This window comes from Natator depressus, chromosome 1 (assembly GCF_965152275.1).
Source record: "Natator depressus isolate rNatDep1 chromosome 1, rNatDep2.hap1, whole genome shotgun sequence".
Taxonomy (NCBI): domain Eukaryota; kingdom Metazoa; phylum Chordata; order Testudines; family Cheloniidae; genus Natator; species Natator depressus.
The window spans coordinates 310,381,906-310,397,931 of NC_134234.1; the positions used below are offsets into that span (position 1 = coordinate 310,381,906).

At 44.7% G+C, this 16,026-nt stretch overlaps 2 protein-coding genes across 2 annotated transcripts in view; both read left to right on the forward strand.

Annotated features, from left to right (window-relative positions):
* Positions 1–685, forward strand: part of TTLL8 (tubulin tyrosine ligase like 8) — a gene marked incomplete at its 5' end in the record, with an annotated part of 50,589 nt that extends 49,904 nt beyond the window's left edge. The window contains one exon of the mRNA XM_074942382.1: positions 550–685. The remainder of the gene's footprint in view (positions 1–549) is intronic.
* Positions 686–6,574: 5,889 nt separating this feature from the next.
* The window catches only part of IL17REL (interleukin 17 receptor E like), a 77,689-nt gene continuing 68,237 nt past the window's right edge, over positions 6,575–16,026 (forward strand). The window contains exon 1 of the mRNA XM_074952366.1: positions 6,575–7,887. Within this exon, the coding sequence (XP_074808467.1) occupies positions 7,786–7,887 (102 nt within the window). The 5' untranslated portion in view covers positions 6,575–7,785. The remainder of the gene's footprint in view (positions 7,888–16,026) is intronic.

Here is a 16,026-nt window from a genome sequence, read left to right on the forward strand (position 1 = left end):
AGCCCTAACATTTCATAAGTATTAAATTCACTAAAAAGTTAAAGAAAAATTTCCATTGTTTGTAGAGTATGCTGCAGATGTTGTGTGTTACATATCTGCTAAGTATCATCATCACCACCATCATCATTTTTGGGGGATTTCCCACAAGGGATCCTCTTCCTACTGATACTGCCAAGTGTGTTTTTAAAAACATAACTTAAGGATGTGGTATATGGTGTTCAGTTTGCCAAGAGTTGGAACGAATGGGCATATTTCACTGTCACCTGAAATCTCTTGCCTAAAGGCTTACACACACATCCATCACTTATAGAATGGTCTATAAGTGGTTGTGGTATATACAGAGTCCTTTTAATGTATTAACAGGTTTTGTATTAATACCTGAGGCACACAGTTTCCATGTAGCCCTGTTTTACTATTGAAAAAGTACTATATAGTATAACTGAATGCAGTTTTTGAAGAGTTTATTATGATTTTGCATAACAAGGACTTTTAAAATATGGACTTCAGTTGAAATGTGGGTTAATTAATGACTGCCCTCTTTTTTTAAAGGTTTGCAGAACAGCAACAAGAAAATTCCATGCTTAGTTTGTGGAGACACTTTCCAGTTGGAGAAAACCTGTAAATGCTGCAGCTCCTTTTGTGCAACAGTACTGCAAGGAAGTTCATATTTACCTATGAATGATTGTTCTATCCCTGAAAAGAAGGTGACCAGCAACAAGATAACTGTTCATAGCAATGTCTTCCCTAAAAACATATGAGTCCATTCTGAGTACTCCAGTCTTTTAAAAGCGTTTTTTGAACAAAAATAGAACTGTACAAGCCTTGCATAAGCAGATGTTGAAGAAAAATTATTTGCCATGAGTAACTCAAAGATAATATTTAAAGGCTCTGGGCTGCAAGAGGTGGAGATTTTTGTAAACCATGGCTGCATAGGAGACTAACTGATTATACTGAAGCCAATTAACAAAGTTTACAAAGCTCTGTGGCCAATATGCTGGTCCCAACTGTGCGGAAAGTTCATAGAAATACAGTGAGCTCTCTTTTTATGTCATGGAGTACTCCCTCCATTTTTGCATCTGCAATCCCCTGTATGATGGCCATCTTGTCAACAAGAGTTTCATCAACTGTAAAAACTCTCGTGTATCAGTGAATGGGAGTGGAAGGGCTTGCCAACCTATCCACTGTCACATAATGTAATGTAAAAAAATCTCATCGTGATATCATTTTCTTGGAGAGACATGTGGGGAAGGAAGGAGGATTGCTTATGGTCAGTACCTTGTTACAAAATATATTCTCAGGATATCCCCCCCCGCCCATACTTTGGGCTATGGTGCTTTAGTGCTCTTCCATGGGCCACATGTCTGATAAGTCAGCCAAGGTGAACCAGTTAAACCTGCCATTTACCTCCCCGCCATTAATGTGAGGACAATTAGTGGCAAAATGATTCTATATTCTTAGCTTTTCTTCCTGAACTGACCAAGGAATGGACCTCATCTGTGATCCATGGAATAGCCTATCTTCCAATGGTGGGCTGTGGACCCTTTAAAGATGTCTAGCTGACAGACGCCTGTTCCATTTGTCAGTCAGGAAAGAATCCACCCTACATGTAGAGCGTCTTGGGGATTCCTCAGGGAGTTTCTCTACAATACCTGTCAGAATCCAGTTCCCACTTTGTTGGGAATAGCCAGTGCAGAATTCCTAATAAGGTATTCCAGAACCAGGGGCTTAAAATCAGAATTAGCCTCTACATCTCCAAAGCTCAGGAGGAACAAAGAATTTCATATAATCAAAATGTAAAACGTACGGGATAGTAACTGCCTGTTATACCAATCAATTCATCTTGCTGCTACTGCAGGGTTTGTTATTTCAGTACATTTTCTAGTGTTTTGTTCAATCTATTTTAAAAGTCAGGAGGGGTTGGTTCCACCACTACCCACAAGAATAGGTCCAGTGGTTTTTGTGATAGTTCTGGCACCTTGTTTGAGTGACAAGGGTACATCACACTTGACTGTGACTGATCTTTATTAACTGTCAGTCATGACATAGCCCAGCGTTACAGGAGGTTTTATTCCTATCACCCAGCAGGGTCAGTATGTTCTGACTCTAGTGGCTGCTCATACAGTTAGGATCAAGTTGCAAATGGCTGAATAAATCTATTTCAGTTAACTGTCTGAGACAGAGAATGTGTGGGGGGGAGGCTCACAAGGCCCTTGAAAAATGCTGGCAATCTGATTTGTGTTTACACATTCCAGGTTGTGAAATACTGACCTCCTCTAGAGACTTTTTTTTTTGCCTACCCAAACTATTGAAGGTGCCAGATTCACCCTTTTCATGCAAAAAAGCAAGCAGGGGTGAATAGAAGATGATAAATGCTATTCTTTAATAAAAACAACTTGTATTTGCAATAAAAGCAGCAGATACTGGGTGGGACTGCAGGGAAAAGAGAGCCTATGTATAAGACATGCCATAGAAATGTCCAAGACCAAGCAAATCATCTGGGAACCATAATTTGAGCCGATGTGAATGATCCCAATTTACCAAGAACAGACATCCTTTAAGGTCACCTGATATCAGAAGAGACATGCAAACAGATTGCATTAATAAATATGAGAATGGTAATCTTGAAACCCTGTAAAGAGAGTATCCTGTATGTGACAAGGTGCTGAGTGAGAAGCACTTAATCAGCCCCTGCCACTCCAGCCCCAATCAAGGGGAATGGATTGGGGCTGGTTGGATAGCCCTGTGTCTGCCTGGTAACAGGCAGCGCCTGTCAGCCTCATTAGCCAGGGCTATACAGGTTGGGAGGAAGCCACAGGAAGTGGGGAAGAGAAAGGCCAGGCACAGAGAGAGGTGGGAGCCAGGAGCCTTCTGATCTGTTACTGGCCAGGCCTACATTTGGCAAAGTTGGCTGCAAAACCTGTACATAGGTGGAAAGTGGTGGTGGGAAAACAACTGTAAATAAAGAACACTGGTGTTGCATCAAGCTGAGGCTTTCCTGACTGATTAGAGAGGGCAACAGGGGCCAAAATCAGAGGGGCCCAGCGTGTGCCTCGCTATACTGTAATATGTAAATGATCGACCAGAATGGTACAAAATGACCTAGCTGACTAGGATTGAAATGTGCACCAAAACCACCTGCAGTGTTTTTATTTGGGGTTAGATGATCACCTCCCACTCAGGCCCCTTTTACACCACGTAAAAGGGCTGGAGTGGCATAAGGGGGTCCTAAAAGTCACATATCCAGCTAGGGAGGATTCCCCCTGCACAAGCTCTGTGTAAGGCTGCCTTCTGACTTGCAAACCCTTGCTTAGGGGCCACAGCACATGGTGCTGCAAAGGTTCTAGGCAGTGCAGTGGATCATAGGACACCCCTGAGGTGCTGCTGTAATTTAGACAAGCTCGTAGGACTATTTAAGTTATGCTGGGGGAGGGAGCTCTCCATCCCACCAAACAGTCCAGGATTGGGAGGGCACAAAGGTGACTGCAAACCAGCTTAGCTCCCCCTGCCTCTGGGCTGCAAGTCCTACATTGCACCCAGAATATTTTGGGTGTACTGTCAGCTCTGCGATGGTGTTTTTATTGATGGACATGCTGTTGTCTAATTTGAAATATGAACACTTGGAAATGCAAAAGTATAAGTCTATTAGCAAGACAAAGGGAAGAAAGATCATATCCAAAAGATTGGTTCAGAAACAGATCTCTCTGACAGTTTCCCCACACTCAGTAATGAAAATCCACTGCCCAGATCATAAGGATTCCAGTAAACGCACATTGCCAGTATTATACCAGTAGAGCATTATGTATATCACATGTAAGTCCTAATTTGCATTTATTGTGGCCTGTGACAAGTTGGGGGCTCTATACAACTTATGAATTCTGAATGATATCCTAGAATCATAGATTTTAAGGTCTGAAGGGACCATTAAGATCATCTAGTCTGACCTCCTGCACAACGCAGGCCACAGAATCTCACCCACCAACTCCTGTAACAAACCCCTAACTTATGTCTGAGCTACTGATGTCCTCAAATCATGGTTTAAAGACTTCAGGGTGCAGAGAATCCTCCAGCAAGTGACCCATGTCCCACGCTGCAGAGGAAGGCGAAAAACCCCCATGTCCTCTGCCAATCTGCCCTGGAGGAAAATTCCTTCCCGACCCCAAATATGGTGATCAGCTAAACCCTGAGCATGTGGGCAAGACTCACCAGCCAGACACCCAGGAAAGAATTCTCTGTAGTAACTCAGATCCCACCCCATCTAACATCCCATCACAGGCCATTGGGCATATCTACCGCTAATAGTCAAAGATCAATTAATTGCCAACATAAAATTACTGTGTTATGAAAAGCCTGTATATGTGTAGATCCACCATTGCTGAGAGGATGTGCAGCAAGTACACTCCAGACTGAGGACAATGAGAAGGGACTTAATATTTGATGATTTTGCTTTGACCACAATGGTTATGAGTAAGAACCACTGATCTGAAGAGAAAATCTGAAGACACTGATCTGTCTGAAGGGGGGGGTGAGGGGAGAGGAGAGGAGAGTGGTGGGAAGTTACCAAAAGACAGAACCAAAGGTCCAGGTGTTGGAAGTGAGGGTGTATAAATAAGGAGAGCCACATTGGGCAGGTGAGAGGACGGTCACAGAGGATGGGTAAGAAGTCTCCATGATGAAGCAGCAATCCAGCATGTAGCAGCTTCATGAGGCAGGGGACCTTACCTGCTTTCCTCAATCCACATGGTCTCCCAAGGGAAGAATAAGGTAGTGAGGGGCACTGCATCAAAAATGTTTGTTTTCTAAATTATCTGTACTCTCTCATGCTTCATTTGATTAAGTAAAGGAGAATTAGGTTCTTAGAATCTGTTTGAAGTGTGTGTGAGTGTTTTATATGCTTCAGAATTATCACAGCCCTCCGAGAGAGCTAAACAGTAAACCACAAAGCTTACACCTTAGGGTGGAGCTCTGGGAGAGGTCTGTTTGAATGTGAGCAAATCTGCAGGAAACGATTGCACCCAGGGGCTTGGCAGCAGCACTATGGACTCTAGCTCTCAGAAAGCAGTGTTAGATGGCAGGTCTGCATCTCAAGACCCCAACAATAGGGCAGTGGCTGGACTTCGTTCAGGCTCCAAAGGCGAAAACACCTTGGGGGGGGGGGTCTAGGGATACCGAGGCTTGTATTCACCTCACAGCAGTAGTCTGATGGGTGGCCAGCAGGGGGTGCCTGACCAGATCTGTGACATGCACCTCATTCCTGGAAGAGCCACGAGTCCGCACTGGCACCAATACATGACTGCTCCTATGTACAGAGGGGAAAATTAAATCTTGCCTTGGGCAAGCTACAGAAAGTGGTTAGCTGACTATATGCATTGGAATGGCTCAGTTTTTGGAGCTTGTTGAATGGGCCCATAGAACTCCACAGCTTCTGTTGATGTGGAGGGCAAGTGCCCTATGCAGGGGAGGTACTGAGCTCTCTTGAAGCCAGCCATCATTGAGAAACCTGGCTGTTGAAGCAGAAGTTTCCCCTTTCTTCACTTATGGAAGGAAACTGAGGGCTTGTCTATACTTATAGCTAAATTGGTACTGCTGCAGCTGTGTCGATTTTAGTGGGTCTGGTGAAGACAAGCTAAGTTCATGGCAGAGCACTCTCCTGTTGACTTCTGTACTCCACCTCCCCAGAAACATAAGGTAAGTAGGTAAGAGAGCGTCGCCCATCGACATAGCACGGTGTAGACCCTGCTGTAAGTCGACCCAAGTTACGTCAACTTCAGTTACATAACAGTTATAACCTATGTAACTGAAGTAGCGTAACTTAGGTTGACTTTCAGGGCTGGTCTACACTAAAGCTGTGAGAACACAAAGTGACCTCTGTCTCCATTGCCTTCTTTAGAGAGGCCTCTATTGCTCAAAGAGGTTTCCCAGTGTAGGGAATGTCCTTGAGCTTTTCTTGGTCAAACCTAGAGTCCTGCAGCCTACCAGACCTGCAAGTAACAACATCTGTCTATCTTAAATACTTATATGGCACTCATCACCATAGTATCTGAGCATTCTCAATCTTTAATGTCCATATCCTCACAACAGCCCTGTCAGGTAGGGTAGTGCTATTAGTCCAATTTTTTGTTTTAAACGAATAGGGAACTGAGGCACAGAGAGACTAATTAATTTGCCCAAGGTCACACAGGAAGTCTGTGGCAGAGCGGGGAATTGAATCCAGGTCTCCCAATTCCCAGGCTAGTGCCACTGGACCATCCTTCCTCTGAGGAAGCAGCCCTCACTATTTATTACTTGCACCAAAGGCCATCCCACACCCAGTGCTGGTCATGCCCTATATTTTTGAACTGGGATAGGTATCTTACTAGAACAGAGGCTTTTTCTCTCAAAACTAAACCTCCTCTTTGGGTATGAAGGCCGGGTAGTGTATACAGCATGAATGGCTGTAGCTGAGCTCTAGTAAACCTTCTGACAAAATTAATCCCAGCTCTAAAGCTTAGCCTGAGTGTTGGTGGATGTCAGCGGCCTCACCCACTAAGCTCTCCTATTGGGGCACATGGTAGGAAATTAAGGGAGGCTTTATTGTTCTCAATTACATTTTAAAAGGGCCACTGAGGTGTTATGCACCTTAACCAGTGGCCCAAAACAGAATGCAAGGACTTGGCAACCCTATTGAACAGGCTTCCTTATCCAGGGGCATCTCTGCTGTTGTCCTTGTAGATACATGGGCAGGTATTAACTTTAAATCTGCCATTTTAGCCAGCTTTGTAGGGAAACTTGATCTTTTGCATGCGGTGTCGCTGTCCTGCTGCTCCCCTGCAGTGAAGGTACACTTAACATCAGAAAAGTTTTCCAAACAGTGCCACTGTCATCCTGATGACCCTGCTTCCATTCAGCTTGCCCTCACTGCACAGCAGTGCCTAGAAAGGTGTTCCTGCGCCCTTTGTTAAACTGAAGCACTATTTAGGCATCATGACTCACCTAAGATCTGCTTTCAGAGTTGGGGAAGTGAGTGCACCTCCTAATTTTGTGTAAAACCTGAAATGTTGAACACAGAGGGTAGAATAAAACGTTTCTACTAAGGGCAAATAGTACTTAGACTAAATTCAAAGCTCACATTTCTTTGGTGAAAAAAGGTCTGTCTTTCCCAGTGAAGGGAAGCAAGAGTCAGTCTTGCGATGCTATTGTTCCATTGTGCTATGTCACTTGAGGAATCAGACTATCGGAGGGATTGTCTAACTACCCTGTTTCTCTGATTTCTACACATTGGAAGTCTCTGCTCATGGCAAACTCAAGAATAGAATAGGAAAGAGCGTTGCAGGTCAGGATGGCATTGTATTAACAGTGACCTTGCACAGTGACATCCCACATTCTGTCTATCAGTAGCTGATGTTAGTCCTTAATTTTCATGAGTATCATATTTACTTACACACACATTCTACAAGGAACAAATTTTCCAAGACTCATTCAAATGTAAGATACTGAAATCCAGAAGGAAGGTGTTTGCTGTGATTATCCAGATCTGAAAGTGTATTTCACTAGCTTTCACTAAAGAACATAAGTTTCTAATTGTGAGTAAAGCTTACTTCATAGACAACCAGCACATTTCACTACATTAGAAACACTTTGAAATGTTGATTTGCAGGAGGAGGAGGATCTTAGCTCAGAGGTACTGTGGGTGGGACTAATTCATATCACAGTATTTAAGTTTTGGCATGAGAGAGAGTTGTCAGAGTAGAAGGTCTATTTCTAAGGGATAAATCGAAGAGTGGGGGTGTTTTTTTTTTTTAATTTAAGATGCTAGCAGTTGATATTCAGATTCTTCTTGTAATAATTTTGGGGACTTCTGATTGCCAGTTAATCCCCAGGATTGAAGAATGTCGACTCTCATGTTCTCAGGTAAACTACAATTTGTAGCTGTTATCTATGAATGTAATAGTTATATGCCACTACAATATTTATAAATGACATTTGTATTTATTTGTGTGGTTTGTCTTTGAGTATTCATAGTATCAAAACAGGAATTAAAATGTTCAAGCCTTCCTTAGACATCACTTTTATATTTCTGTAATTTTGGAATGAGTAAAACAATACGATATGACAAAGATGACAGTATATAGGGATACATCAGAAAGAAACTTTATTTTATGTATTTGGAGGTCAGAAATAAAAAGTATTTTATTTGTGGCCATTATTTTGGGGATTAAATTCTTACTATAACTGCAAGTTTTACAAGAACTGAGGGTGGTGCGATTTTCAAGTGTCTAAATATCTTAGGAGCACAAATCCCATTGACTTGTAATGAATTGGAAAGTTTGAAGATGAAGAGTAAAACCTGTTTGCTAGGAGGTGCAAATGTAACTCCTAATTTTCATGAGTTACATGTGTGCACAGAAGAGAGAATGAACCACGTCATTTCTTAAAGGGAATTGAAATTTGTATTGTTTTCATATATTCCCACATGGGGGCAGTATAGAGATGTTCTAGTTTATAATAATTCCTGACAACTAATAACAGAAATAATAAAACAAATCACTGAATAACTTATCTAAAGTTTAAACTAAAAAAAATTCAAAAATAAGGATGCTGTGATTTTGCTATCTTAATAGAAGTCAGTCTTGACGTGAAATATTTAGCTGCTATTAAGAAGTGGAAGTGATGGTATGAAACAATAGTTTGGCTACATGTACAGAGTTCTGCTTGAGAATGTCATGGGATTGTGAAGTCCTTAGGGGCTGGATTGAGACATATCCTAAAAAGCTGCTTCGATGTGGCTGAACTGTACAGATATTACAAAAGCATGGGCTTGTGTACCATGATGAGCTGCCAAAATCTGAACAACCAGTTCCCTCCTCACCCCCCGAAGGGGTCATGGCCCGCCCCCACCCCCCCGGGACTCCTGCCCCATCCAACCCCCCCACGTTTCTTGACGTTCCCCTCCCCCAGGACCCCTGTCCCATCCACCCCCCTCCCCTGTCCCCTGACTGCCCCCAGAACTGGGCGGGAGGGTCTCGTGGGTCACTGTAGTGGGTGCCCACCCTGCCCCTAAGAGCCAGAGGGACCTGCCGGGGGGTGAGGTGGGGAGTCCTGGCGGTGCTTACCTGGGGCGGTTCCCAGGAAGCATCCGGCAGGTCCCTCTGGCTCCTAGGGGCGGGGGAGCGTAGATAGGGGGGGAGCAGGCGGAGCGGCCGCTCCCCCCACTGATCACATCAAAAGTGGTGCCTCAGGCGCCAACTCTGTGGATGCTCTGGGGCTGGAGCACCCATGGGGAAAATTTGGTGGGTGCAGAGCACCCACCGGCAGCTCCGCGCCCGGCCCCGGCTCACCTCACCTCCGCTCTGCCTCCGCCCCTGAACGCACTGCCCCGCTCTGCTTCTCCGCGCCCCCGCCGCTTCCCGCGAATCAGCTGTTCGGGGTGGGCCAGGGAGCTGCTGGTGGGTGCTCTGCACCCACCAAATTTTCACCTTGGGTGCTCCAGCCCTGGAGCACCCATGGAGTCGGCGCCTAAGGCGCCACTTTTGGCCGGTTGTTAAATTTAGAAGCCCTTTTAGAACTGGTTGTCCCTCGTAGAACAGTAGGTTCTAAAAGGGCTTCTAAATTTAACAACCGGTTCCAGTGAACCGGTGCGAACCAGGTCTCGCTCACCACTGCTTATATATATTAAATGTATGCCACAGTAGTTTGTTTTAAATTTTGATAGGCTGACTATATAGTATACTATATCAATACTAAAGATATGAGCAACATAGAAATGCCTGGAAGATTAAATATTTTGTTAAGAGTAAAATAATAAAAAGGTATATTTACATTTTCATGTGTTTGTGTTCATGAATTCAGATCATATGTGATTCCGATATGCTTAAATATTATTTTACCGCTGTGTTTTATTGTTCTGGAAAGAGAAGAACCCTTGCTATATTTTGTCCATGCGTTCATGAAGTTTTATATATTTAAAGCCTATCAAAATATTTTAAAAATCATATGGGAGACCTGATTTTCCTTTACACTAAGGCTCGTTTACATATCTCTGGCGGAGTAAAGATACCTTAAAGTGGGTGTAAATTACACTGGTATTTTGCACTAACTTTAAGACTTTTACCCTGCCCGAGTATAAATGAGAATCAGATCCATGGTATGTATAATAATAATAGCACTTCGTCTTCAAAATATTATCCAAACGTTTTCTAGTTCTGAAGGCTAGGATAATTTTTAAAATATAGAGTATACTTTTGTTAATTATGCATACTAAAATAGTTTACTCTGATATAACAGTACCAACTGTAAAGTAACTTGAAATGCTTAAAAATATGACTGTGTACATGTTCTGCTGTATGTAGTAGAATCCTGAATTCATCAATTAATTTCAACAGAAAGATGTTTTCTTTCTGTGAAAGATAATTATCCCAGTAGGACCAATTGGCCCAGACTTTCTCCTCCAGTGTAAAGCTTATGTAGCATTTTCAATCTGCTGCAAGGAGTTTTTGCTGCAGGATGCACACTGATGTTGGAAAGTTTCCTGAGCATCTTGTTAGACCAAATCCTCTTACTCTTTTCAGTTGAATATTTTTTCTGCCACAAACACACTTCCACTGGCATTGCCTTAAATGGGAGCAAGTTCCCTCCTGTGGAAACTTGAGTAAACTGGCTTTACATGGGACACTTACGAGGGGATAACATACACCCTTGAATCTATGAGCAGGTCCAAGGTTCAGCACAGCACCTCCCTCCATGGCTGCTAATCATGGGTAGAGGGTGAATCCCCACTTTGGGGACGCAAGCTCGCCAGCCCTGCCCCTTCCACCCAAGGCCCTGCCCCCCCGCCCACAGGACAGAACCCCCTTCCCACCATGTAAAAGGAGAAATCCTGACTCTGAGGGCCCCCCCAACGACCGAAGGAGCCCCGGCCCGCCTGCCCCGCCCGCCCCACCCATATCAGGCCAAGTTGCTGCCGCTGCTCCCCAACCCACCGCCTCCCCCCGGAGTGCTAGGCTGAGCCACCGACCTCCCCTCCCCTGACAGCCTCCCTCCGCCCAGCGCCAGGCAAGGCTGAGCCGTTGGCCTCCCCTAGTGCCGGGCAGGGCTGAGCCGCTGGCCCTCCCGCCAGAGTCGGGCCAAGTTGAACCGCCATCCCCCTAGTGCCAGCTCCTCTTGCCCCTGAAGGCCCTGCCCCCTTGCCAAGCCACCGGCCCCAGCGTCCGGCCAAGCCTGCTCAGTCCACCAGCCGCTGGCTCTCCACATCCCTCCTCACTCCCCTGTCCCAAGGAGGAGGGACGTGGTGATCAGCAGGGACGGGGTGGACGTGTGGAGTGGAGAAGGCGGTGGGGGTCTCAGAGAAGGGCCGGGGCCACTGCAGCCCAGGTGTCCAGCAGCAGGTCGGCGGCAGCTCCAGGGAAGGCAAGGCCTTCCCTGGTTTATTATACCCACCACCCATGCTGTTAATTATGCCACAAACTAGTGAATTTAAAAAAGGCCATGTGGAACTTGGCCTTTGAGGCTAGCAATTTGCAGGATCAGGCCCTTAATCAGACACCATCGATTAAAAATCCACATTTCGGTCTGTACATTTTTTTAACCTGCTATTGTTAGAAGTAGCATCCATAGAATCATGGAAATGCAGGGCTGGAAGGGACTTTGAGAAGTCATTAAGTCCAGCCCCGGGGGCTGAGGCTGGATCCAGTAAACCTAGAATATCCCTGGTAGGTGTTTGTCCAACCTGTTCTTAAAAACCTTCAAAGATGGGGATTCCATAACATCCCTTGGAAGTCTACTCCAGAGCTTATCTACCCTTATAGTCAGAAAGTTTTTTCTCATATCTAACCTAATTCTCCCTTGCTGCAGATTAAGCCCATTACTTCTTGTCCTACCTTCAGTGGACATGGAGAACAATTGATCACCATCCTTCTTTATAAGAGCCCTTAACATATCTGAAGATTGTTATCAGATCTCCCTTCAGTTTTTTTTTTTTTCAAGACTAAACCTGCCCAGTTTGTTTAATCTTTCCTCATAGATCAGGCTTTCTAAACCTTTTGTCATTTTTTCTGCTCTCTGGACTTTCTCCTATTTGTCCACATTTCCTAAAGTGTGGTGCCCATGACTGGAAGCAGTACGCCAGCTGAGACCTCACCAGTGCCACAGAGAGCAGAACAATTTCTTCTGGTGTGTCACATCCCAAACTCCTATTAATACACCTCAAAATGATATTAGCTTTTTTTGCAGCTGCATCATATTCAATTTGTGATCCACTATAACACCCAGATCTTTTTCAGCAGTCCAATTACCTAACCAGCTATTCCCCATTTTGTAGATGGGCATTTGATTTTTCCTTCCTAAGTGAAGTACTTCGCACTTGTCTTTACTGAAGTTCATCCTGTTGAATACCTACCAATTCGCCAAGATGACGAGCACTAAGATTACAGAAAAATATTGTTTTTTCTCTATGTGCATTTGACACCATTTATTATGATTAGTTTCACTGTTTCCTCGGTATGGATAGTTTCTTCCCCTGATGTTTGTGTGAATCTTTCACAAGCAACAGGGAAGTGAAAAGCATTTTAAAAAAATACGAAAATGCAATTGCAAAACCACAAAAATTGGCAGGGGGATTCAGGAACCTGAAACTACTTTTCAGTAGTTTTGGTAGTTGATTAGATTTCAGTGTGACTATGTCTCTGAAATATTTCTAAGCTGTTCTGAGATCCTTTGGGAGATATGGCAAAAGAGCAAAGTATTGTTTTTACTTATTAAGAGGGATATGACAATTATCTGTTTTGAGGTAAGTGATGCTGAAAATACACTGTAATGGCAGTTTTGGATTTTGATTTTATTACCATTTATTTAATCACTATCCTTTTACAATAGATATAAGGCACCACCCATTGTTGGATATATTCCATGTTTCATAATTATTGTGTCATATTAAAAATGCTGTATGCCATCTGGATCCCAGAAATATAAATGTAAAAGGACATTGCATATTTTTCAAATGTGAGGTGATAGATCTGCTTAGCAGGGGATTATAACTCCCAGTACCCTCCTTCCCATGGCACAGCCCCTTACTCTGGGCTAAGCAGGGACCACGTTTCCCATCAGCCCCTTTATCACAGCACATCCCTTTTCCCTGGTGGTAAGGGGAAAGGTCCCTGTTCAGGAAGTGGCTACGTTGTGTTTGGGAGTGGGAGCCATATGACAGCAGGGAGCTGCAGAGAAGTCCCAGGAACTGTGGACAGAGCTGCATGTGGAACAGGCTGTGAGTGCCGGACATCACAGCTGGGTGCAGGTCTATGTGGGACTTATGGGGGAACAGCAGTGGCTGGGCAGGGACCCAGTGCAAAGAGGCCCCAAAGAGAAACACTAACTAAGCCTGACTTGCCACAAATACTATTTGCTTGAATAGAGACTGGACAGGAGAGAGTGCCAAAGGTGGTAGGCCAGAAGAGCCCTGGCTCTCCATTGGACTGCCCTAGGAACCCAAACAGGAATTGTCATTGCTCACTTTGAATTGTAACTGTTAAAGCTCATGTTCCTGGAGTATTTGCAACCTTTCCCCAGGGTTGCTGGAACAATTTTTATAGTGGGGGTGCTGAGAGCCATTGAACCAAACTGTAAACATTGCATATAATGGAAACCACTTCAAGCCAGGGGGTGCTCCAGCACTCCCCATGCTCGTAGTTCCAACACCTATGCCTTTCCCCTTTCCGGCCAGCCCTTTCCCTTAGCTATGTGTCTGAGTGGTTATTGGGACCCACCAGGGCTAGCGCCTACAAGGCCTAGCCGCTGTAGCACCTACAGTGCTTGCCTCCGAGACACAGTAAACCTGGCACACTCCTGGCATCCTAGGTTTGGGGTGCAGAGTAATTATAGTTACATGAACTCTTAAAAAACATAATGAAAATGCTCAGCTGTGGGCTTCGTGCTAGATAAAGGAACAAGTAGGTTTTTGTGGTGTATTATGAATGCTCTTTCCTCCCTTGTGTAAAATAGTTTGGCTTCTCAGTTCACATGACTTTCTGGCACTTGAAGGATAAACACAATGGCCCTGCCCTGCATGTGTATGATAATAGCTCATATTGTTATCTAATATGCTTCAACTGTGAAAGTCATAGGGGAATCCCAGACTGTGATTGTAATTGTGTCCACGCCTCAGTAATCTTGCAATGGACAGTGTCTGAAAACTGCACACAGAGAATTAGACTTTTGCCAAATTCTGCTCCACAGCTGGTAAGAATCAGGAGCGTTACATTAAAAAGATACTAAAAACTGAAAAATTCGAAATCATGTTTGTGTTGTCGTAAGTGAGTTGCAGTGATGTGTCCAAAAGTTCACAGGGAGAAGGAATAAAGGAGGAAGCTTTAAATTCCACTTTGGGATTTCCCTGCAATGATAAAGGTTAAGTGATAGCCAATGAATCAGGAATGAGTTCTTTACTTATCTGATACTGCTATTAACCTCATGCAAAGTTTACTTTAGTGACACTGTGCGCCTTCCTGGAACACCGTGGGTCAGCCCCTCTAATCAAATCAGTGTTGTACAAATACCATAATACAGCCCTCGAGCCAGATCTTCAGATGGTATAAGTGGGCATAACTCCATTGTTTGCTATAGTAAGTAATCAACATTTTTAAAAAAAAGCCTTTAAACCCCTAACCATTAAAAGGAATGGAAATGAGAAGCGAGGGTAACATACATAACGAATTACATTCCCTAACAGTTTAGCTGTTCTCTAACAAAAAGCTACACTTCTGAAAATCAATCTTAGACATTAAAAATGTAGGCCAGGGATCAGAGACTTATGTGGGGAGACTTACGGCAGCATGGAATGAAAGGAACATGGGGACTATTCAGTGCATACTTTTTTGTGTGTAAAGTCTGATATTTGGAGGAGTCATTTCACTTAAAATACTTTCTCTGGTGAAACCTTACCTCAGTGGTTTGTGTTAGTTTCCTCGGTTTCCTTTCTTGTGGTGACACCATTTCTGTCTGGCAGCTCGGTGTTTTGAAGTTTAGTGGGTTTAGGTGACTTGGTTCTCCGGCCATGTCATAAAATCCACCCCTTCCAGGGTCCAAGACAGTCCAGTGAAACAATCTTTGTCCTCACTGAGCCACATAGATCAATATTATGCTTCCAGCCTCATTGTACACTGACCTGGGCCTCTGCTCCGTCCAGGTAGTGGGGCTCCAATGTAATGAACTGGCTGGTCCAGCCACCAGAGTGCAAGAAAACCCAGTGAGCAGACAGAAGGCCCAATTCTGAGTTCTGGCCACATGCTTGGCTAGCCACATCCCTGCTTCTCGCACAGGCGCTGTTGTCAACCTCTCACAATTTCATCACGAGTAGCAGCAGTTTGGGCTCTGCTGCAGCCAGTCTGGGGATGACAGCACGAGAAGCTCTAACCTTCACAACATTTCCAGCCTTTCTCAGCAGCGCTGCTTTTTTGTCTTCCCCATTTCCCTGCTGCCTGGGGAAAAACAGTCAATCACAGCTGCTGCAGAAGGCAGGCAGAGCTCTCCCCTCCTCCCCAGGAATTGAGAGAGGTGTTTGGGCAGGGAGAGGGACACGGAGCAGCTGATACCATTTTTGCAGTAGGGTAGAGGAAGGAGCAGAAAGAGCCCAGAAGCTGAGGGCTGCTCAGTTGCTCTTGCCTCTCTTGTGAAATATGAGTCAGCTGCTCCCTGCTTCTCCCCCTGCCCGCCCTTTATCTTGCAACCTCTCCGACCAGAGGAGGAGGAGGAGAAGAGCGGTCCCCCAAGCTGTTCCTGGAAGCTGGGAAGACCTTGGAGGTAACGCATCTCAACAGCTGCAGGAGGTGCAGCAGTGCACTGGGGGAAAGGGGGAGATGTGGGGCTGGACACAGAATTGATGTATGTCTGGGGGTGGGTGTGCAGAGTTCATGTGGGACTGGGGGCTGGGCATACAAATTAACTGATGTGGGGCTGGGCATCTCGGGGTTGGGGTAGAATTAATTGTTTGTCGGTTTTGGGCGAAGCTGGAAGTTGTCTCCCATCAGGTGGCATGCAGCATTGCCAACTCTCATGGTGTTT